At 52.7% G+C, this 22,927-nt stretch overlaps 1 protein-coding gene and 1 pseudogene across 1 annotated transcript; one reads left to right on the top strand and one right to left on the bottom strand.

The window, feature by feature from the left end:
• Nucleotides 1-5,359: 5,359 nt before the first annotated feature.
• LOC118671548 lies at nucleotides 5,360-5,862 on the bottom strand (annotated as a pseudogene).
• Nucleotides 5,863-11,662: 5,800 nt separating this feature from the next.
• On the top strand, nucleotides 11,663-22,310 carry ASGR2 (asialoglycoprotein receptor 2). The gene is made up of 9 exons (XM_036341702.1): nucleotides 11,663-11,849; nucleotides 12,431-12,578; nucleotides 15,977-16,096; nucleotides 16,636-16,731; nucleotides 17,230-17,301; nucleotides 17,466-17,552; nucleotides 17,630-17,775; nucleotides 21,515-21,621; nucleotides 22,006-22,310. The coding sequence occupies exons 2-9, from the start codon at nucleotides 12,455-12,457 to the stop codon at nucleotides 22,160-22,162; spliced, it is 909 nt and encodes a 302-aa protein (XP_036197595.1). The 5' UTR covers nucleotides 11,663-11,849; nucleotides 12,431-12,454; the 3' UTR covers nucleotides 22,163-22,310.
• The last annotated feature ends 617 nt before the right edge of the window (nucleotides 22,311-22,927 follow it).

The raw sequence follows: 22,927 nt of genomic DNA, 5'->3' as shown, positions 1-22,927 counted from the left end.
AGGGAGTGGCAAGAAATATTCAAAGTGATGAATACCAAGAACCTACAACCAAGATTACTTTATCCAGCAAAGCTATCATTCAGAATTGAAGGTCAGATAAAAAGCTTCAAAGATAAGGAAAAGCTAAAGGAGTTCATCACCACCAAACCAGTATTATATGAAATGCTGAAAGGTATCCTTTAAGAAGAGGAAGAAGAAGAAAAAGGTAAAGATACAAATTACGAACAACAAATATGCATCTATCAACAAGTGAATCTAAGAATCAAGTGAATAAATAATCTGGTGATCATAATAGAATCAGGGACATAGAAAGGGAATGGACTGACTATTCCTGGGGGGGAAAGGGATGTGGGAGATGCGGGAAGAGACTGGACAAAAATCGTGCACCTATGGATGAGGACAGGGGGTGGGGAGTGAGGGCGGAGAGTGGGGTGGGAACTGGGAGGAGGGGAGTTATGGGGGAAAAAAGAGGAACAAATGTAATAATCTAAACAATAAAGATTTAATTAAAAAAAAAAAGAATTTTCTAGAAACCGTTGATAAATTTAGTGAGACCCTCAAGGATATGAAAAAGGACAAACTAGAAATTAAGCATACACTGACTGAAATAAAGAATAATATATAGAGATCAAACAGCAGACAAAAGGATCCCAAGAATCAAGTCAAAGATTTGAAATATGAAGAAGTAAAAAACACCCAACTGGAAAAGCAAAAAGCAAAAAGAATCCAAAAATATCAAGATAGTGTAAGGACAGCTTCAAGCGTCCCAACATCTGAATTATAGGGGTGCCAGAAGAAGAGAGAGAGCAAGATATTGAAAACCTATTTGAAGAAATAATGACAGAAAACTTCCCCTACCTGGTGAAAGAAATAGACTTACAAGTCCAGGAAGTGCAGAGAACCCCAAACAAAAGGAATCCAAAGAGGACCACACCAAGACACATCATAATTAAAATGCCAAGAGCAAAAGACAAAGAGAGAATCTTAAAAGCAGCAAGAGAAAAAAAGTCAGTTACCTACAAGGGAGTACCCATACGACTGTCAGCTGATTTCTCAACAGAAACTATGCAGGCCAGAAGAGACTGGCAAGAAATATTCAAAGTGATGAATACCAAGAACCTACAACCAAGATTACTTTATCCAGCAAAGCTATCATTCAGAATTGAAGGTCAGATAAAGAGCTTCACAGATAAGGAAAAGCTAAAGGAGTTCATCACCACCAAACCAGCATTATATGAAATGCTGAAAGGTATCCTTTAAGAAGAGGAAGAAGAAAAAGGTAAAGATAAAAATTATGAACAACAAATACATATCTATCAACAAGTGAATCTAAAAATCAAGTGAATAAAAAACCTGATTAACAGAGTAAACTGGTGAATATAATAGAATCAGGGGCATAGAAAGGGAGTGGACTGACAATTTTCGGGGGGGCGGGGAAAGAGGTGTGGGGGGTGTGGGAAGAGACTGGACAAAAGTCGTGCACCTATGGATGAGGACAGTGGCGGGTAAGGGCAGAGGGTGGTGTGGGAACTGGGTGGAGGGGAGCTATGGGGGGAAAAAAGAGGAACAACTGTAATAAGCTGAACAATAAAGATTTTTTAAAAAAAAAAAAGCAAAAGGGGGATCCAGGCGGCTGTGTACCAGGCTCTGGGCAGGGTGTGAGGGACACGGAGGTGACGAGGCCACGGTTCCTGCCAGGAGGGTGTCAGGGTGGAGCAGGGGAGACAACGCCCCGAAGCAATGACAGAGTCATAGGCTTGTCATGGAGATGGTGCCCAGCGGGGGATGGTGAGCTCCACGTGGGCAGTCAGGGAAGGCCTCCTGGAGGAGGGGAGAGACGGTGCCTGGGCTGGGATTCCAGGACAGTGAGAAGCTTGTGTGAAGGAACAAAGAAAGCCAAAAGCTTGTGGTCTGGTGGCTACAAGTCGTGTCCTGCAGCTCAGGAGGGGTCAGCACGTGGGGAGGGGGACACGGACCATGTGTGCAGCTTGGAGGTGGGTGAGGAGTTTGCACCTTTCTTAGCTTGTGCTTCTCAAACAGACACAAGCCTGCGAGGCAAGGGATGGCCCCGGGTGCAGAATAACAAGGGCATTGGCTCTGGCGTCAGACGGACCTGGTCTGCATCCTGGCTCGGCCTCTGATTTGTGAGTGACTGAGAGAAGTGATTTAACTTCTCTGCGCCTCAGTTTGCTCATCTGTAAAGTGGGGGTAATAGCCGAACCTTCTCCATAGGCTGCTATTAAGCTTAACTGAGGTAGTGGAGGTAGAGCATGCTGTCCAAAGCCTTCAATGCATGTGCTTATGTCATTGCTTGGTCATGTATCAGTGCATTTTCCTTGGAAAATCCTTTCAACTCAGTAATACATACATATATATATATATATATATATATATATATATATATATATATTTTTTTTTGCATTGATTTTTAGGGAGAGTGGAAGAGAGAGAGAAAGACAGAGAGAAACATCAATGTGAGAGAAACACATCTATTGGTTGCCTCCTATGCCCGCCCTGACCAGGGCCTGGGCCGGGGAGGAGCCTGCAGCTGAGGTAGGTGCCCTTGACCAGAATCAAACCGGGGACCCTTTGGTCTGTAGGCCGACGCTTTATCCACTGAGCCAAACCAGCTAGGGCTCAACTCAGTAATATTTAATTTAAAATTATTTTTATATTAAAAACAGAAGTGTACTAAGATAAACACTCTATGGTGTGGCCGTGGGTCTCCTAGAGTTGACCATCCTCTGATCTTGGGGCGGGGGGGAGAGGGTGTGGGTGAGGCTCCCCCAAGGACAGCTGAACCGCCATCTTCTCCAGAAAGTCCCCCCCGCCCCCCTAATCACCCCCCTTCATCCTGAGCTTGTGCTGTGTATGAGTCCATGTTTCCCTCTCATCTGTGGTCTTGAGGGAGCGGTCCCTCCCTGTTCATGTCTGTCCCCCCGGCACAAGCCCTGGGCTGCACACAGTGGGCGTCTGAGTCCATCATCAGGACCCCTTGTGAACTTTAAGCACATGCTTGTCCTCTCAACACAGTGTGTCCACCCCACGGAAAGTCTGGGTGACATGGAGCAGGTAAGCCAGGCAGGGAGAATGAGGCCTGTCGCGGGCCGCAGGCGGGCGGGTGCAGGTAAGTGTGGGAGCAGACACAGACCTGCAGCCAGCATAGCCAGTGGCCAGGACCAGCCCGGTGAGAGCAGGGTAATGGGGCTTGTAGGATTGGGGTGTGTGTGTGTCTGCCCAGATGGGGCCGTTTTGACTCTCCTCCTCCTTGGTGAGTCTCCCCGCCTTGTCCCTTCCTGCTGGCTCTCCTGGTTCCCCATTTTGTGATGTAGGAGTGTGTGCACCGTCCAGAAGGGGCCAGGGGTGAAGCTGCTGTTTCCCCTTTGCCTCATGCCTCCTTTCACTTCCTGTCCAATTTCTTGGTTGTCTCTGAGTCCCCAGCCAGGGGCCCGTTCTTCTCGCCCACCCCCTGCCGGAGCCACAGGAAGCGGGGGCTTTCCCCGGGTCCCAGCTGCTTTCAGGCTCCCCAGTTCCTGTTGTGGCATCTCCCCCAGGGAGTGGGTGCAGGTGGACACCCGAACATCAGGGGGAGGAGAGCTTTCTTTGCAGCAATTGGAGGAGGCAGGAGGGAGGAAGGGAATGGCTTTTTATCGAGCACCTACTCTGAGACGGGCTTTGCGTACAGGCTCAGTGTTAGAGGCCTTTTCTTCCACTAACGCACTCAATCCCACAAGGACAACGCAAGGCAGGTATTATTACCATGTCCATTTCCAGCGGAAGAAGTGGAAGCTCAGAGATCTTAGGTAGCTGGTCCATCATTCACATAGAGCTAGTAAGCAGCATGACCAGAACTCCAACTTGTGTTTGACTCCCAAAGCCCTGGTCTTCTCCTTATGCCTTCAGACAGAGGGTGGGCTCTCCCTTTTCCTCGCTTTTTGGGGGGCCTGGTGCTGGGCATGGAGGTTGAGTGGTGAGGAAGGTAGTTCCTGAGTTCAAAGAGCTGGCATCCAGACAGGGAGAGATGTAGAGGGCCCCTGGGAAGGCACATGGACATTTATTTAATAATTGTCAGCTGAATCCAAGGCGACAACAGGCAGAGCCACGTCCTGGATACACATCTTACCAAAAAGGCAGAAGTGTTCTCAGCTTGACTTTCATCTTTGCCCAGGTGTCAGGGAGTGGGTTTCATTATGTAAATCCAGCCAAGCACCAGGAATGAACAGGCATCGCCCAGAACTGACGTTACTTCCTGGTATTGGGGATATAAAATAAAAACGTGGTTTCGGTGCTGGGTCTCTGTCTCTCCATCAGAAGAGGGCGGCAGTCCCACCAGGTCCCAGCTTTTTTCTTCCATCTTTGTGTCTTGTCTCTTTTTTCATATTCTCAATCCCCAGCAGCCCCTACTCGAAGAACCAGACCACTCTCTTTCCGCGCTGGCCATGGAAAAGAGAGACCCCGCCGTAGAGAGAGACACGGGCCATCCGTTCACTCCTGTAATACGGACTTGCTGGTGTTGGAAGCAGACCGTGTGCAAGCACTGACCCAGACCCTGGGAGCCAGGACTGAGAGGCAAGTCCTGCTCCCGATGAGCCTGCATTCCCGTATGTGCAGGAAGGGAGTAACCACACCCAAATGCATGATATATGACACGCCGACGAGCGCTACGGAGGAAAAGAGGGTGGAGAAGAAGGGTAGCAGTTAGTCCTCCCTGCGGGCCCAGCCATCCGCTCCACGGGCCTTCGTTCACCAGCTGTGCCAGGGAAGCCCGCGTCTGGATGTCTATCCACGCGTTCTTTAAAGTCCACCATCCCCTGCCCTGGCCCTGAGTGTGGCATGAGCAGCACGGGAGCCCCGTTCGAATGTGGCATCTTCTGCAAAGATGTAAAGGTCCACAGGCCTTGGGCAACACACACGCGCTTGTAACCAGCCCCGCTGCCCACAATGTGCAGTCTCCACGCACACACACACACACACACACACACACACACACACACAGGACAATGCCGCTTTGCCAGGCCCCTTTTCGCGTGTGCTAATGGCAGCTGAAAAAACGGCGACAGAGTTCAGCCTCGGAGCTGGTGTTTTCAGCCAGTTGGCTCGGAGGTTCACTGCCATTTCTTTTCTCTTTTTCAAAAAAAAATATTTTTGTTGATTTCAGAGAGGACAGGAGAGGGAGAGAGATAGAAACATCAACGATGAGAGAATCATTAATTGGCTGTCTCCTGCACGCCCCCTACTGGGATCGAGCCTGCAACCTGGGGAATGTGTCCTTGAGCGGAATCGAACCCAGGACCCTTCAGTCTGCAGGCCGAAGCCCTATCCACTGAGCCAAACTGGCCAGGGCTCACTGCCATTTCTTTCAGAGATGAAATGAATAGATGTTGGTTCCCATGCAAGAAAGGCCCCAGTAGCACCATCCTTTCCACCTGAGGGTGTTTGGGTCTTAGGAAAGGTTGGCTGATGACTCCCATCAGGGCACCCCTGTCTGTGTGTCATAGACTCCGATTAAAATGGGGGCGCGCTGAAGTCCCTGGGGAAGATTCCTCAGATGGATTGAGTGTCAGCAGAGCCTTGTGCATACTGATAAGTTGAATCTGTGGGGTCCACCCAAATTCCCAACACGTCCTGTGGGAGGGCGGCCTCTATCGGATCAGAGTCGGGTCGGACAGGCAGCACCCTGATGCGCAGCCTTGGCTAGTGCCTCAGGGGCCACGTGTTCCCACTGAGGACTTCGCTGAGGAGCTCTGCTGCTGCTTCTCGGGTGGACACAGTCTCAAGATACTCTTTTCCCCCAAATCATCGGCAAACTCCTTGGATTCTTCTCCAAAAACTTTTTTCCAAGCCTGGAAACGTGTTCTCCATATTCGGTTTTGTAATCATTTAGACCAGTGGTTCTCAACCTTCCTAATGCCGCTACCCTTTAATACGGTTCCTCATGTTGTGGTGACCCCCAACCATAACATTATTTTCGTGGCTACTTTATCACTGTAATGTTGCTACTGTTATGAATCGTCATGTAAATATCTGATATGCAGGGTGTATTTTCATTGTTACAAATTGAACATAATTAAAGCATAGTGATTAATCACAAAAACAATATGTAATTATATATGTGTTTTCCGATGGTCTTAGGAGACCCCTGTGAAAGGGTCGTTTGACCCCCAAAGGGGTCGCGACCCACAGGTTGAGAATTGCTGTTTAGACCATTTTTAAGTGTACATCTTGATGGCATTAAGTATAAATATGCGAGACTATCACTGCCTCCCATCTCCAGAACTTTTTTTTTTTTTTTTAAATATGTATTTTATTGATTTTTTACAGAGAGGAAGGGAGAGAGATAGAGAGTTAGAAATATCGATGAGAGAGAAACATCGATTAGCTGCCTCCTACACATCTCCTACTGGGGATGTGCCCGCAACCCAGGTACATGCCCTTGACCGGAATCGAACCTGGGACCTTTCAGTCTGCAGGCCGACGCTCTATCCACTGAGCCAAACCGGTTTCGGCAGCCAGAACTTTTTTTTTATCTTGCTAACCTGAAACTGTATACCCATTAAATGTTTACTCCCTATATTTACCGCCCCAACTCCTACTCTGTCTGTGAATGGGACTACTCTAGGCACCTCATATAAATGCGAACATACAGTATTTGTCTTTTTGTGACTGGCTTATTTTACTTAACATAACCTTGTTAAAGTTTACCTATATTGTAGCATGTGTCAGAATTTCCTTCTTAAAAATTTTTTTTTTATTGATTTTCAGAGAGAAACATCAATGATGGGAGAGAATCATTGTTCGGCTGCCTCCGCATGCCCCACACTGGGGATCGAGCCTGCAATCCGGGCATGTGCCCTGACGGGGAATCGAGTCGTGATCTTCTGGTTCATAGGTTGACACTCAACCACTGAGCCACTGGCCGGGCAGATTCCCTTCCTTTTAAGGCTGAATAATATTCCATTACATAGGTAGCTCCTTTCGCCTGCCCATTCATCCATCACTGGACACTTGGCCTGCTTGCACCCTTTGGCTATTGTGAATAATGCTGCTACGAACATGGCTGCACAATCTTTTTCTGTAGCGTTGAGTTTGGGGGAAATTTACCATTTCTGTCTATATCACTGATTCTGTTTCCTGCTATTACCAATTGGCGCTTCACATACTCCATCGTGTTTGAAATTATCCACCGTCATGTTACACCCCCAAACTGTTCTTCTGTTATCAGTTGTTCCTCTGGTGTGATTTCCTGCTCTTGTTTTGTAGAAGCAAGATTCATTCACTTAGCAAATAAACTATCCAGGATATTTTAAAAACTTTGCCCTGTTTATTGCTGATTCTATTTCTTTTAAAAAATATTTTTTATTGATTTCAGAAAGGAAGGGAGAAGGAGGGGGAGATTGAAACAGCAATGATGAGGGAAAATAATTGATCCGCTGCCTCCTACACACCCCCTACTGGGGACTGAGCCTGCAACCCGGGCCTGTGCCCTGATGGGGAATCAAATTGTGACCTCCTGGTTCATGGGTTGACACTAAGCCACTGAACCGCACCAGCCTGGTGCAGTTAAGTCTATTTTGAGAGGATCATTTATCTGATTTATTTCCATCTTTTGACTTGATGTATCTTTTCATATGTCCTATTTAAAAATGCTGTCTTTTTGCCTAAGTCAGCGGTTCTCAACCTGTGGGTCACGACCTCTTCGGCGGTCGAATGACCCTTTCACAGGGGTAGCCTAAGACCATCCTGCATATCAGATATTTACATTATGATTCTAACAGTAGCAACATTATAGTTATGAAGTAGCAATGAAAATAATTTTATGGTTGGGTCACAACATGGGGAACTGTATTTAAAGGGCCAGAAGGTTGAGAACCACTGGCCTAAGTGCATTGGTTTGCTTGAGCTGCCATAACAGAATACCACAGAATGGGTGGCTTAAACAGCAGACATTTATTTTTTTGTAGCTCTGGAAGCAAGAAGTCCAAGTGAGACCACTCTTTCTGGCTTGTAAGCAGCTGTCTTCTCTCTGTGTCCTCACATGGTCTTTCCTCTGTGTGTGCATTCCTGATGTCTTCTTCTTTTTTTTTTTCCTCTTCTTATAAGGACATCAACTCTATTGGATTAGGGCCCCACCCATATGACCTGATTTAACTTTAATGACCTCCTTAAAGGCCTCATCTCCAAATACAGTCACACAGAAAGGACGAGGTCAGGTGGACCATGTGGTATTGGCTATGTTATATGCTTGAATGCACCCAGCCATTGGCTGTGCTGCTCTGGAAGCTCCCAGAAGGCTTTGCTCACATGTTGGGGGCCTGGTGTTCCTCTGGGTGGTCTCTCTCCCTCTCTCTTTCTCTCCATATTGTGTCTTAACTCCCCCCCACCCACCCCAGCCCAGTCCCCCAGCCCAGGCTTCTCCATGAACCCCCCCTCCCTGCTTCTCGCCTAATAGCTGGACTTCCTTATAGCATGGTGTCTGGCTTCCAAGAGTGAAAACTGAACCTTCCAGGTCTCTTAAAGGCTAGGCCAGCCGTGGGCAAACTACGGCCCGCAGGCCGGATCCGGACCATTTGAAATGAATAAAACTAAAAAAAAAAACAGGCTGTACCCTTTTATGTAATGATGTTTACTTTGAATTTATATTAGTTCACACAAACACTCCATCCATGCTTTTGTTCCGGCCCTCCGGTCCAGTTTAAGAACCCATTGTGGCCCTCGAGTCAAAAAGTTTGCCCACCCCTGGGCTAGGCAGAGTGTGACTTCAAGCACTTTCTATTGGTCAAAGCAAGTCACACTGTCAGCCTGGACTCAAGGCGAGGGGAATGGACTCTACCAGGGATGGGTAGTGTGACTTGCACACACAGTGAAGGGAGAAGGTGATGGCTGCCATCTTTGGAGACTGCCGTATATGTACACACACCACTTGGGCTGCCTGTGGAGAGTGGAGGAATTGGGGTGCAGAGGGGAAGGTAATAAAACAAGAGAAAGGTCTTGCTCAGACCGCAGAGGAAGCTGGGTGTTGTGAACTCAGAAATTGACTCACCTCACTTTCTGTGCCTTAGGTACACAACCTCCCCCAGCCAAAACCAAAATCAACCACATAAAACGGAACTTTATAACCCAAATCAGAAAAACCCTAACATAAAAGTAACGAGTCAATGTGGAAACGTAAGAAATAGTCTAAGTATATGTCAAATGTTGGTAAATTAAAATGTTGACTTTCAGATAGAAAGAACAGGACGCAGAGGGTATCTCTTGTGTTCTGTCCTACCTCGCCAGTGCCAGGAGGGGGGGTTGTACCTTGAAACTTGGAATCTATTCAGTCTTGGCAGGTGGCCAGTGAGGCTCCCTCTATCCCTGGATGGCCGTCGGTGACCCTGGACATGCAGCTGATAATCTATTTGCTGAGCTCTTGCTTGTATCTCAGAACGGAAACCACGCCCCTGCCAAAAGCACGGCTTCATGACAGTGTTTTCAAACTTTGGTGACTGATGAATGGATCAGGAAACTCGGTCATGAAATAGAATGCAAGCAGTTCTGGCCGGTGTGGCTCAGTTGGTTGAGCGTCATCTCATGCCCCAGAAGGTGGCCATTTCAGTTCCTGGGCAGGGCACATGCCCTGGTTGCAGGTTCAATCCCTGTCAGGGTGCGTATGGGAGGCAACCTATCGATGTTTCTCTCTCTCCCTTCCTCTCTTCCTAAAATCAATAAAAAATATTTTAAAAAAGATCATAAAGACTGTTAAGAAAAGAAATAGAATGCAAGTAGTAAGGTAAGCATCGTTTTATGAAACTTTCATGTCAATAGTATATCTACAAGTTCATTCATTCAATCACGTGTTCATTCAATAAGTACCTGTTGAGCACCTCCTATATGCCAGGCACTGGGGATTCAGAAACCAGTGAAACCTACACACGTGCACGCGTGGGCAGGTGCTTGCGAGTGTGTCCTGGATCACGCTGTAGAACCCATCTCTTACTGTGGGCGACGGTCCCACAGCAGAGCAGCCACCACTGCCTTGGTGGCTTCGTAGAAAAGTCATGATACTGAATTCAGTGGCCACTTCCCATGTGTGTCGGGAAGTTACCACAAAAAATGCACAGGCTGTACAGCTGAAACAACACAATGTTAAATGTCAATTAAAAACACAGAGACAGACAGAAGGAAAGCACAGGCCTCTGTCTCCACCCCTTTTCAGCACCAGGGCGCCACGGGCTACTTCATGAGCAGCCCAAGTAGGTGAGGGTCTGAAAGTCAGGCATGAAACTGCGTTTTCTTCCCCAGACTATTGTTAGTGTGAGCGCAGCGATTACTCACGTTCCTCGGTCCACGGAGCCCACCTTCCTCATAGGACTGTGAAGACTCCTCTCTTATGCTCTGCCTCCCCCCCTCCTCCCTGTCCCCCCACCCCCTCCCGCTTTTCCTGCTTTGCTTCCCATTTCCCTCCCTCGAGGTTAATTTTTGTGGTAATTTTCTTCCCTGGGTGCTGTGTGGTGAGAGTTACCTGAGAAACTGGCTGGGGGTGAGGGCAAAGGTTTGTGTTGCCAGGGCCATGCAAGGGGCTCCCTGGGGTGGCACACCTCCTGCCCCGGGAGGGCTGCCTTCTGCCCAGTCCTCCCTCTGTAACCCGGCAACCAAGGGGTCCGGGCTGCCTGTTGCTACTTGAGCCAATTCAGCAGAGACAGGGTTGAATCATACATGAGCGTTTATCCCAATCCTGCCGGCAGCATGGGAGAGCAACAGGTCACTCACAAAAATCTGCTCTGCAGCCCCCCATAAGCCAGCTGGTTACGGTAGAAGGACAAAGATGACCTGGGGGAGTAGGAATTACAGGCGTGGGGAGGTAGGCACGGGATAATCATCACAGGTTTCAAGCCATGTGGGCTGGAGTGGGGTCGCAGAGGGCGGGTGCCTCCAGGTTCCCTGGGACCAGATTACAGGCAATAGGGGAGGGGGTTGTAAAGAGCAGATGCCTCTGGGACTAGCCACGAGGCTGTAAATCCTTCCATAATGAAAGGCGGTTCTCGGGACAGGAGGATGGACTGCATTCCTATGTTAGCTCCCTGTCCCAGGGCGTGCAACTCCCAGCCAGCTTAGAATGTGCTTTCTCTAAGCAGAACAGAACCATCCTGGTTAACAGAGCGTGATTAGTATTTCTTATTATTGAAGCTGGTCCCCAATATTCTGTTTCTGCCCCTAACCCCCCCCCCCCCCCCGCCCCCGGCCCCGCCCCGCACATCCAGTTCTCCAGGGTGTCAGTCCCCAGGGGGCGGAGCTTGTCAGCCCAGCGCAGGGGAGCCTGGGCTGAGCCGGGGAAGCTGGGCCGGGGCTCCAATGCCAGATTGGGCAAGAACAGAGAACCGGCCCCTCTGATCCTGGTCAGGGTGTTTGGAGACACCAACAATTCTGGGAAGTTCAGAGGCAGGAAGTGAAAGGGGGTGGGACGAGGGGAAACCCTGAACTGCACTTCCACCCTCCTGGCCAGGCCTCCCTTCCAAACTGTGCAATGAGGTTCGAGGTGACCGCTTGTAGGGGTGAGGGGGGGCAGCCAGGAGACCCTTTCTCCAGAAAGAACAGAGACAGTCCTGCCCCAGCCCCCACCACGCTTCGCCTGCCTCCCAACTCCATGTCCGCTTCTGTTTACTGTCCAAAGTCCCGGGGTCAGGAGATGCCAGGTTACAGCCACTTGGACATTCAGACACACGGCTCAGGGCCCTCACCTGGACCAGCCCCCTCCCCTCCTCTGTCCTGCTAGCAGCACCTGTCCCGCTTCTCCTGGCTCCAGCTCCTCCTTAGCCTCGGGGCCTGGGCTGCCTGAGGGACCGGGAGTAAGCCCTCCACACCTTTAGCAGGTAACCAAGGTTGGGGAGGCAGGTGGGACTGGGGATGTTTGGTATTTAGGAGACTGTGGTTGAGGGGCAGTGGGGACCGGATGGGAAGATGAGTGTGTGGAGGGAAGGCTCCTCCATGGCCATGCCATCGCCTAAGCCAGTGATGGCGAACCTATGGCACACGTGTCAGAGGTGACACGTGAACTCATTTTTTTGGTTGGTTTTTCTTTGTTAAATGGCATTTAAATATATAAAATAAATACCAAAAATATAAGTCTTTGTCTTACTATGGTTGCAAATATCAAAAAATTTCTATATGTGACACGGCACCAGAGTTAAGTTAGGGTTTTTCAAAATGCTGGCACGCCAAGCTCAAAAGGTTCCCCATCACTGGCCTTAGCAATCATCTGAGAGGGGACAGGACTGGCTGTATTTCAGCCCCAAACTCACCTCTAACCTCAGACCCAACCCAAGCCATCTCCTCGATCTACTCTCACCCTACTTCCAACCCCTCACCAGCCTGCACCTGAGTTAGCATCTCAGCACCAACATCAGCCCCGAACTGAGCCCCAGCCCTAAGAGCAGCCTTGACTCAACCCCAGGTGCAGCTCGGCCCTGGACCCAGCATGGAGAAGGACTTCCAAGACATCCAGCAGCTGGACCCCGAGGAAAATGACCACCAGCTGGGCAGGGGCGAGGGGCCAGGCCCTCATGGACACAGTCCTGGGAGAGAGGATGCATTTTGGAAAGGCAAGTACCCAGTGTCTGGGCTCTGCTTCACCCCCCACTCCTGACCGCTCTGTCTCTCTGAGTCTCTGTGACATTCACTCCGTGGGCAGGACCCAGGCCCCTCCATGCGTGCAGGTGTGTGGTGCCCACACCTCTGTTTACCCCCGACCTCACCTTCCTCTCTACCCTCAGGACCCCAGGAAAGGGTGTGTGCCCAGAGGTGAGGGAGTAAGTGGGAGCTGGAGATGACTTCCTCCCCTCTTCCTTCTGACGAGTGCTGTGTGCAAGGAAATCCCATTCAGCCAGGAGAGCGTCTGTGTATGCGGGAGGGTGTGGGGATGGGTAGGTGGGGCAATGGACACAGAGATATTCTGGAACATTCTCACTCCCCCCAACACCCCCCTCCATCCCCCCCAGATCTTTCTCTGGCAGATCTTGATGGAAGGCCCATGTCTTGGAAATGGGCTTAAGGCAAGAGAGACCCGAGCCATTCTAGGCTGAAGGGCTGGAGCCAGGGGTGGGGAGGGGGTGTCAGTTGTGGTGATGGAGTGAGGCTCTGTGGAGACGGGGGGGGGGGGGGGGGGGCTGGGGCTTGGAGCTCAGGGAGAGGATCTGGTTAGCCTGGGCTGGGAGGAGAGCCGCCTCATTTCTGAGGCTGGCGGACTGTGGAGGCTGCTGCTGTTGCTGGGGGAGCTGGGCAGGGCAGGAGCGGCAGGAGGCACGGACATTTCTACTGAAGGCTGGGCAGTAGGCGGAGGCCTCATCTGTCTCACTCCCTCTGCGTTGTCAGTGCCCACGTGATACCTGGTATGCAGTGAACACTCACAATGATTTGGGATATTGTTGAATCTCCCGAAGGTGGAGGGTTCAGCGTGTAAGCAGGTGGTTTGGAGACAGGCCAGAGGTTTGGGGTTTCATGGGAGAAGGAGCTCACCCCACAGGCCCGATGGAGACACTGCAGGGCACCGCTGAGGTGGTGCAAGCGTCAGTGGGCAGGGGAGCTGGCATCTGCCTCCTGCCTGCCCGCCATCCTCTCCCATGTCCAAGCCCCTTGTATGCCTCTGTTTTCAGCAAATTTGGAAACACTTTGGCCAGTGTCTGCCTCGCCCCCCCTCCCCCTTCCCTCAAGGACTCCAATTCTGCATCTACTAGTGGGCCCACAGTTCCCTGATGCTATTTCCATTTTTAAAAAATGAATTTTTCTCTCGGTGTTTCTTTTTATATAGTTTTAATGCTGTGTCTTAAAGTTTACAAATCTTTCCTTATGTATGTCTAATCTTCCATTAATTCCACCCAGTGTATTTTTTATCTCGTACCCTGTAGTTTTCATGTCTAGAAGTTCAACGTGGGCCTTTTAAATATCCTCCTTGATACTTAACTTTTTGAACATAGGGAGCACAGTTACAATATCTGTTTTAGTGTCCTGTCTGCTAATTCTAACACCTGTGTCAGTTCTGGGTCAGTTTTGATAGATGTATTATCCTTCTTGCTACAAAATGTGTTTTCCTGCTTCTTTGAATGTTTAGGAATCTTTGGTTGGACGCCAGACATTGTGATTCTGCCTCTTGTGTGCTGGATATATTTGTATTCCTCTAAATACTCTTGAGCTTTATTCTGGGATGTAGTTAAGTGACTTGGATCATCTGGTCCTTCTGGGTGTTGCGTTTATGACTTGTCAGGTGGGTCTGGAGCATGGTCGGGGCAAGGGCTTCTCGGGTCCGCTACCCAGTGCCTTGTAGGTTACGTTTTCCAGTCCGGCTGGTGGGAGCAGGCACTGTTCCTGGCCCTGTGTGAGTGCCAGGCACTGCCCCCTAATCCTTGCAGATTGTTTTTGCCTGGTCTTGGTGGTTTTGTTTACTGCCGATGGCTTGAAGGGAACACCACACAGATCTCTGGACTTCTCTGTGCAGCTCTCTCCCCTGATACTTTGTCCTGTGATGTCTCCTTAGACTCTTGGCCCCATCTCCTCAACTGGGGGAGTCTGCTGGGCTCTGCTTGGATTGCCCTCCTCTGCCCCGTGGTCTGAAAGCTTCCCCCAGCACTAGGCGGGGACACTCATAGGCCTCCTCTTGTTCGCCTCCTGTCTCCCGGGGACCATTGCTCTGTGTTGCTTGAAGGCCAGTCCCTTGCAAGTGGTTGTTTCTTATAGTAGCTGTTTCCTATTTTGGTGTCTCTGGGAGGAGGCCCATCTAGTCCTATTGTTCCATAAGGCAGGCCCTTTCTTTTATTTTCCAACTTGCCTGAGCAGCACGTCACACGATTAAACCCATTTCATGCTCAGAACAACCCAATCAGGTAGCTGCTGCTCTTACCCACTTTTTTTCTATTGTGGTAAGAACACGTAATGGGATCGACCCTTTCAACAAAATTTAAAGTGCGCAACACTGCTTGTTAACGAGGCACGGTGTTGTAAGCCGATCTCTAGAACGCACAGGTCTTGTGTAATCATAGCTTTACACCCGCTGAGCAGCAATTCCCGATTTCCCATCCCCAGCCCCTGGCAACCACCATCCCACCCTGTTCCTATGAGTTTGACTGTTGGATAAGTGGACACAAGGAAACTGAGGCGCCAAGAGGTTGAATGACTTTCCCCTGACCTCAGAGCTGGTTGGTGGCACAGTGGGACTTAGCCATGGGTGGTCTGCTGTCCGGACAGAGGTGCGGAGACAGATGATTGAGCCGACCCAGAGTTGAGGTTTTATAGGCCGTAGGTCAGGCTGGGAAGAGGACAAGGGCCGACTAAATGGACAGTATTAGAGCGAGCAGTCAGAGGCCGAGCCAAGGAGTATCAGTCATGAGTGTGAGAGTGAAATGAAAAATGTGTGTGTGTGTGTGTGTGTGTGTGTGTGTGTGTGTGTTTTCAGGATTCAGCTTGACTAAGGGGAGGGAGAGGTTTCTGTGAGATGACTGAGGGCTAGGGGGGAGAGTTGACAGTGAAGGAACAAGGGTTTCTGGGGTGGAAGGGCAGAGACGTGGGAGAGGAGATGAGAGAGGAGGGGACTTGGACAGCAGCCCGTGGGGAGCGGCTTGTGGTGGGATGACCTGGACTGAACATCCCGGGGGAACTGGGTGGTGGTGGTTCCAGTTTTAGACTTGCGTGAGGAGCTCAGGCATGGACCTTAAGAACACAGGGCCTGTTCCCTAGGTCCCCGGGTCTGAGATTGGGCCTTTACACACCGATGATGTGACTATCGGTGTCATGCGCAGGTATGTTGCATGCACTTGTAGGTGTGAGCATATGCATGTGTTCATGTGGGTGCCAGTGTGCAAATGCATGCGTGTGCAATGCTGAAACACTAGGGTCAAAGCCATAGTTTTCCCACCCACCTGGGCTGTACTTCCTGAGACTTCTGCTCCCCTGGATGCTCCCGTTAGGTGGGCTCTGGACAGACCTCCTCCTGACACCCTTTCCCTCGCAGGAGCGCCCCCTCCCCAGCCCCTTCTGCTGCGGACTCTCTGCTCCAGCTTCTGGCTCAGCCTGCTGGTCCTGGGCTTCAACGTCCTGCTGCTGGTGGCCGTCTGCGTGATCGGGTCTCAGAGTGAGGATCGATCGCAGAGGCCAGTGGGATGGGCTGTGATGGGAGGAGATACGGGCAGTGCTGGGGGAGGTGCTGGGGGCGGTGCTGGGGGCAGTGCTGGGGCAGTGGTGGGGGCAGTGCTGGGGGCTGTGCTGGGGGCGGTGCTGGGGGCAGTGGTGGGGGCTGTGCTGGGGGCGGTGCTGGGGGCAGTGAGAGCTACAGCAGGGGAAGACTTGGAGGCAGTAAGGAGCAGTGCTGGGGGCGGTGATGGGGGCAGTGCTGGGGCAGTGGTGGGGGCAGTGCTGGGGGCTGTGCTGGGGGCGGTGCTGGGGGCAGTGCTGGGGGCAGTGCTGGGGCAGTGGTGGGGGCAGTGGTGGGGACTGTGCTGGGGGCGGTGCTGGGGGCAGTGAGAGCTACGGCAGGGGAAGACTTGGAGGCAGTAAGGAGCAGTGCTGGGACGGTGAGGGGAGGTGGGGGGGACGGTGCAATGACAGTGATGAGGCTGTCACCTGGGGCACAGTCCCCTCCACTTTGCCCAGTGCCCTCTCTCTCCTGACAAGGAGCACAGATGCAAAGGGAGTTTTGGGCCCTAAAAGACGCTTTCAGCAACTTCTCCGCCAGCACCCTCGCCGAGATCCAGACGCTCAGCTTCCATGGTGAGAGCGCTCCCCAGCCGGGAGGGCCAGTGGGGGGGTAGTTGAGGCACCCTCTTAGCAGCACAGGCTGGATTCCGAGGTGGGTGCCCCGTGCTGGGTCTGCAAAGGGGCGTGTCTGAGGTGTGTGGGCGGATACCCCAGTGGATCCCTGGGCTGAGGGAGCCTGAAGGATGGGTAGGCAGGTGAAGAGGAGGGGGCTTAGTGCCAGGTAGAGAGAACGAATCTGCCAAGGAGGTGGGCAGGGCCAGGCCACGGAAGAAGCTGTGTGAATACAGCGAGGCTTCCTTTTGAGAAGATGGGGACCTAGGGAAGGGATTCAGGCAGGGGAGCGGCCTGAGCAGGTTTGTTCCTCAGAAAGCCGGGTGGCAGCGCAGGGAGCCCGGGGGGCAGAGCCGGTGACGCAGGTGAAGGCGATGGTGGCTGGTGCTCCAGGGGGTGAGCATGGAGGGTGGAAGGAGGCTGAATGGAGGAAACCCACTCAGCTTTCCTCTTTCTCAGGAGGCAGCACAGGTGACAAAGTGACATCTCTGGAAGCCAAGCTGGAGAAACAGCAGCTGGAGCTGAGAGCAGGTCTGAGAGCCCCGCCCCCCTTGGTGTGTGGTGTGGGGTGTGGTGTAAGTGATGTGTGTGTGTTGTTGTGTGTATGAGTGTGAGTGTGTGTGTGTCCTGTGTGGGGCGCTGGTAGATGGGGCGCCCGCACTGCCCACACCCGGGCCTGTTGCTCCGTCCCCTAGATCACACCACCTTGCTCTTTCACCTGAAGCACTTCCCAGCTGACGTGCGCATCCTGTCCTGTCAGATGGCCTTCCTGCGAAGCAACGGTAGGGAAGGGAGCCTCCAGGCCCAGTGCGCCTGCCCCTCCAGCGGGACCTCACCTCCCTGCCCACTCATCCTGCAGGCACGGAATGCTGCCCGGTTAACTGGCTGGAGTATGAAGGCAGCTGCTACTGGTTTTCTCGCTCTGGATTGACCTGGACCGAGGCCGAGAAGTACTGCCAGCTGGAGAACGCCCACCTGGTGGTCATCAACTCCAGAGAGGAGCAGGTGAGGCCCCACCTCCCCAGGCAGGAGGCGCCTCTGGAATGCGAACCCTGGGTGGCTGGATCAGCGCTTTATTATTATTATAAAAATACTAGAGGCCCAGTGCATGAAATTCATGCACTTGGGGGGGGGGCGTCCCTCAGCCCAGCCTGTGCCCTCTCACAGTCCAGGAACCCTCAGGGGATGTCCGACTGATGGCTTAAGTGCATCAGGGAGCGGGCCTAAGCCGTCAGTCGGACATCCTTAGCGCTGCCGCGGAGGCTGAAGAGGCTCCCGTCACCACTGATGCACTGGCCAGCGGTGCATCAGCTTCTGGCTGAGTAGCGCTCCCCCTGTGGGAGTGCACTGACCACTAGGAGGCAGCTCCTGCATTGAGTGTCTGCTGCCTGGTGGTTAGTGCACATCATAGAAACAGGTTGTTCTGCCAACAGGCTGAAACCGGTTCTCCAACATCCTCCAAAGGGTCCTAGATTGTGAGAGAGCACAGGCCAGGCCGAGGGACCCTACAGGTGTACGAATCAGGGCTGGGGAGGGATGCGGGAGGTTGACCAACTGGAGGGACCATGGGCAGGCTCCAGGGCATGTCCAGCCTGTCTTGCTCAGTCCCAAACGGCCAGACCCCAGAAGCAAGCTAACCTACTGGTCGGAGTGTCTGCCCCCTGGTGGTCAGTGCATGTCATAGCAAGCAGTTGAGTGGCCTTAGCATATTATTAGCATACTAGGGGCCTGGTGCACGAAATTCGTGCACTGGGTGTGTGTGTGGGGGAGTGTCCCTCAGCCCAGCCTGCCCCCTCTCACATACTGGGAGCCCTCAGGCGTTGACCCCCATCACCCTCCAATCGCAGGATCGGCCCCTTGCCCAGGCCTGATGCCTCTGACAAAGGCATCAGGCCTGGGCAGGGGACCCTCATTTCCCCCCATCACTGGTTCTGCCCCCAGCCCAGGCCTGATGCCTCTGGCCCAGGCATCAGGCCTGGGCAGGGGACCCCCAGACCCCTCTGATTGCTGGCTCTGCCCCTTGCCCAGGCCTGATGCCTCGACCAGAGGCGTAGACCCCCATCACCTTCCGATCGCCTGATCGGCCCCTTGCCCAGGCCTGACGCCTCCGCCAGAGGTGTCAAGCTTGGACAGGGGACCCCCATCTCCCCCCGATCACTGGCTCTGGCCCCTGCCCAGGCCTGAGGCCTCTGGCCCAGGAATCATGCCTGGGCAGGGGACCCCCATCTTCCCTCTGATCGCTTGCGCCACCCCCCGCCCAAGCCTGATGCCTCTGACCCAGGCTTCAGGCCTCGGCAAGGGGACCATCATATCCCCCCAATCCCCGGCTCCGCCCCTCACACAGGCCTGATGCCTCTGGCCCAGGCATCAGGCCTGGGCAGGGGACCCCCAGCTCCCCGCGGTTGCAGGCTCTCCCCCTGCCCAGGCCTAACGCCTCTGGCCTAGGCATCCGGCCCGGGCAGCGGGGACCTGCAGTGGCAGCGGGGGGCGCTGTGATCACGCGGGCTCCGCCCCTGCCCCTGCAGGACGCCTCTGGCTGAGGCTTCTGGCCCAGGCAGTGGGGACCCGCAGCTGCAGCGGCCCCGCGATCGTGGGCTTCGCTTTAGGCCCAGGCAAGGGACCCTTAGCTCCTGGGACTGCCAGCTTCGACCGTGCCCAGCTCCCATCGCTGGCTCCACCCCTACTTCCTGCTATCACTGGCCAGGGCGGAAAAGGCACCTGATTCTCCGATCACAGCTGGGGGGCAGGGCAAAGGCGGCCCCAGGGCTGCCTTTGCCCTGCCTCCCAGCTCTTAGCTCCCCCCCTGGGTTTCCGATTACTGTCAGTGGCAGGGGGCTTCTTCCTGCTTTCCCTTTTGCCTCCCTGCATTGTGCCTACATATGCAAATTAACCGCCATCTTGTTGGCAGTTAACGGCCAATCTTAGTTGGCAGTTAATTTCATATAGCCCTGATTAGCCAATGAAAAGGGTAGCGTTGTACGCCAATTACCATTTTTCTCTTTTATTACTGTAGATTACACTTTGATTGGTTGAATGGCCGACTGGATGACCGGACACTTAGCATATTAGGCTTTTATTATATAGGATATATGTATTGATTTCAGAGAGGAAAAAAGAGGTAGAGAGAGACAGAAACATCAATGATGAGAGAGAATCATTGATCGGCTTCCTCCTGCACACCCCACACTGGGGATCGTGCCCACATCCTGGACATGTGCCCTGACTTGGAATTGAACTGTGATCTCCTGGTTCATAGGTCATTGCTCAACCACTGACCCACACCAGCCAGGTGTTTTTATTATTATTATTTTAAAATATTTTTATTGATTTCAGAGAGGGAGAAGGAGAGAGAGATAGAAACATCAATGATGAGAGAAAATCATTGACCAGTTGCCTGCTGCACACCCTCTGCTGGGGATCCAGCCTGCAACCTGGGCATGTGCCCTTGACTGAATTGAACCTGAGACCCTTCAGTCCGCAGGCAGATGCTCTATGAACTGAGCCAAACCAGCTAGGGCCACTTTAAAAAATTTTTTTAACCTGGGGAAGAGTCCAGAAGCAGCAGGCTGGCAGAACGCTGGGCGGTTCATAGTGGAGCAGCCACTGATCTCAGAGGTGGAAGGTTACAGCCAGGAGCTCAGGCAAAGGGGCAGCAGCCAGGTGAGCAGGGGGTGAGGGGCAGTCAGGAGACAGAACGCAAAGACCAACTAATTAAAGGCAGGACTCGGCTGCAGAGCGCCGAGGGGCACTGAGAGCCCTTCTCGCTGTGTGCCGGCCTGGCATGTGGCGGGCAGCTGGGTGAAAGGAGCAGAGAGGGCAGGATTCCCGTCACATAGTAAAGACTCAGCAAATGTTACCACGAAGATCCTCTTGAAAAAACGGCCCCGCCTATTCTAACAGGCTGGCTCTTCCCTGTGAACGATGGTGCTTGGGTTGTGGTGTGGTGGTGGCAGTGGGCAGGTGAGACCTGCAGCGCCATCTGGGGCTCTGGGCGGTGGGTCCAATTGGAAGCCCCAGGACCCGGTGAACCTCTGGAGATGACAGCTACACAGAAGCAGGGGCGGGGCAGAAGCCTCTGAGTGGCGGGTGACACCGATAGCTCCGTGGGCCAGTCAGGATCCCGAGTTTGAGGTTGTGGGCAGAAGACAAGGAGAGGACTTGTGTTGGGGTAGCAGCCAGGGGTTGAGGATGAAGTAGGGGCGTCACAAACAGCACTGCATTGACTTAGGGGGCTCTACCAGCCACCGCGAGGTCCTTAAATCAGAAGCATGAGAGGGCTTCTGAGGGTTAGATAAAATAATACCCATGAAGCATGCAGCATGGGCTTCCGCCCAGTAAATGATCTCGGAACAATAGCTAAGGCGACAAAGGAAAAAGCGAGGACCTAATTTCGCTGGGGGCTGATGCTTCACCTTGGGGCAGTTCAGGCTGGGCAGGCAGAGGGCCCCCAGCTAATGCCTGCACCGAGCAGAAGGGCCAGTGATGGCGAACCTATGACACGCGTGTCACAGGTGACACGCGAGCTCATTTTTTTGGTTGATTTTTCTTTGTTAAATGGCATTTAAATATATAAAATAAATATCAAAAATATAAGTCTTTGTTTTACTATGGTTGCAAATATCAAAAAAATTTCTATATGTGACACGGCACCAGAGTTAAGTTAGGGTTTTTCAAAATGCTGACACGCCGAGCTCAACAGGTTCGCCATCACTGATCTAGACACTCCATTCCACCTGTTTTCCAGAGATTCATTGCACAGCACTCGAGCCCCTTTCACACCTGGATAGGACTCACTGAGATCGATGGCTCCTGGAAGTGGGTGGACGGCACAGACTATGGGAACAGCTACAGGTAAGTGCCCCCTCCCCACCCCACCCATCCTTAGGGACCAAATTCCCCAACCCTCTCCCCGGCAGACTCCCACCTGCTCCTTTCTGTTCCCTGAACTGTCCGAGGCTGTACTTTTTTATTTTTTATTTCAGAGAGGAAGGAAAAGGGAGAGATAGAAACGTCAATGATGAGAATCACTGATCAGCTGCCTCCTGCAAATCACACACTGGGGACCCAGCCTGCAACCCGGGCATGTGCCCTGACCGAGAATCAAACTGTGACCTTCTGGTTCATAGGTCAATGCTCAACCATAGAGCCACACGGCTGGGCAAGGCTGTGCTTTTGTGAGGTGGGTGAGGGTTGCTGGGATGGGTGGTCAGTTTGAGCTCTGTCCTGCATTCCTAGGAACTGGGCCTTTGGTGAACCAAACAACTGGCAGGGGCACGAGGAGGGCGGAAATGAAGACTGTGCCGAACTCCGGGATGATGGGCGCTGGAACGACGATTTCTGCCTGCAGGTGCAGCGCTGGGCGTGCGAGATGACTCGCAACATCACCGGCTAGGAGCCCTGACCCCAGCAGATCTCCACCTGCACCCCAACCCTACCCTGCTCCCAGCGTCTCTACTGGGGACTTGGAAGAAAGGAAGAACAGGCAGAGGCATTGGGAGGAGCTGAGGGAAGATGGAACAGAATGGTTTCAGAATCTCAGACCCCGGGACACAGATCCCGCCTCCTCCTGCCACTCACTGTGAGGGCTACCATGTCCAGCCTCCTCGGTGGAGAAGGAAAAAATAAACGAAACACTTGACACTCTGTGTGGACTGGTTATTGGGAACTGGGAATGCAGGGTGCAAAGAAGACGGGGCGCAGAGGGTCTGGGAGGAGGTTTAGTCCTAGGCAGCTTCTCCTGGGTCCCCATTCCTGAGGGACATGGACCCTGGAGGGGAGGGAAGAGCTGGGAGCAGAAGCATTCAGTGGAAGGCACATGGGCTGGAGGTGCGGAAGGAGCTGGGCTGGGACGGGGCTGGCGGGAGGGGCCGCCCACAGCCTGAGGGGCACCTGAGGGAAGCACTTTCCCTGCAGCTGGGGTCTCCTCCAGAAGAGGCTTCAGGGGCACCCCACACCCTTCAGCCTGGGAGCTGTGGCCTGGGCCGCAAGGCCAGCGAAGAATGTTGTAAGAGAGGGAGGGCTGGTGGCACCCTGTCCTGCTGTTTTCAGCGTGGCGGCCTCTTTGTGACCCAAACAGATCTAGACGGATGTCCAGCACAGGGTGTCCCCGACATGTCCACAGCGGGCAGACCTCATCCTCCAACATCATCCAAAACCA

The sequence above is a fragment of the Myotis myotis genome, unplaced genomic scaffold (assembly GCF_014108235.1).
Source record: "Myotis myotis isolate mMyoMyo1 unplaced genomic scaffold, mMyoMyo1.p scaffold_m19_p_17, whole genome shotgun sequence".
Taxonomy (NCBI): domain Eukaryota; kingdom Metazoa; phylum Chordata; class Mammalia; order Chiroptera; family Vespertilionidae; genus Myotis; species Myotis myotis.
This window is presented reverse-complemented; position numbering and strand designations above follow the sequence as displayed.

Coding starts and splice junctions, on each gene's coding strand:
- ASGR2 (XM_036341702.1), top strand. CDS start 12,455: ATGGAGAAGGACTTCCAAGACATCCAGCAGCTGGACCCCGAGGAAAAT. Junction 17,302..17,465: donor GCAGCTGGAGCTGAGAGCAG/GTCTGAGAGCCC, acceptor TCCGTCCCCTAG/ATCACACCACCTTGCTCTTT. Junction 17,553..17,629: donor GGCCTTCCTGCGAAGCAACG/GTAGGGAAGGGA, acceptor CTCATCCTGCAG/GCACGGAATGCTGCCCGGTT.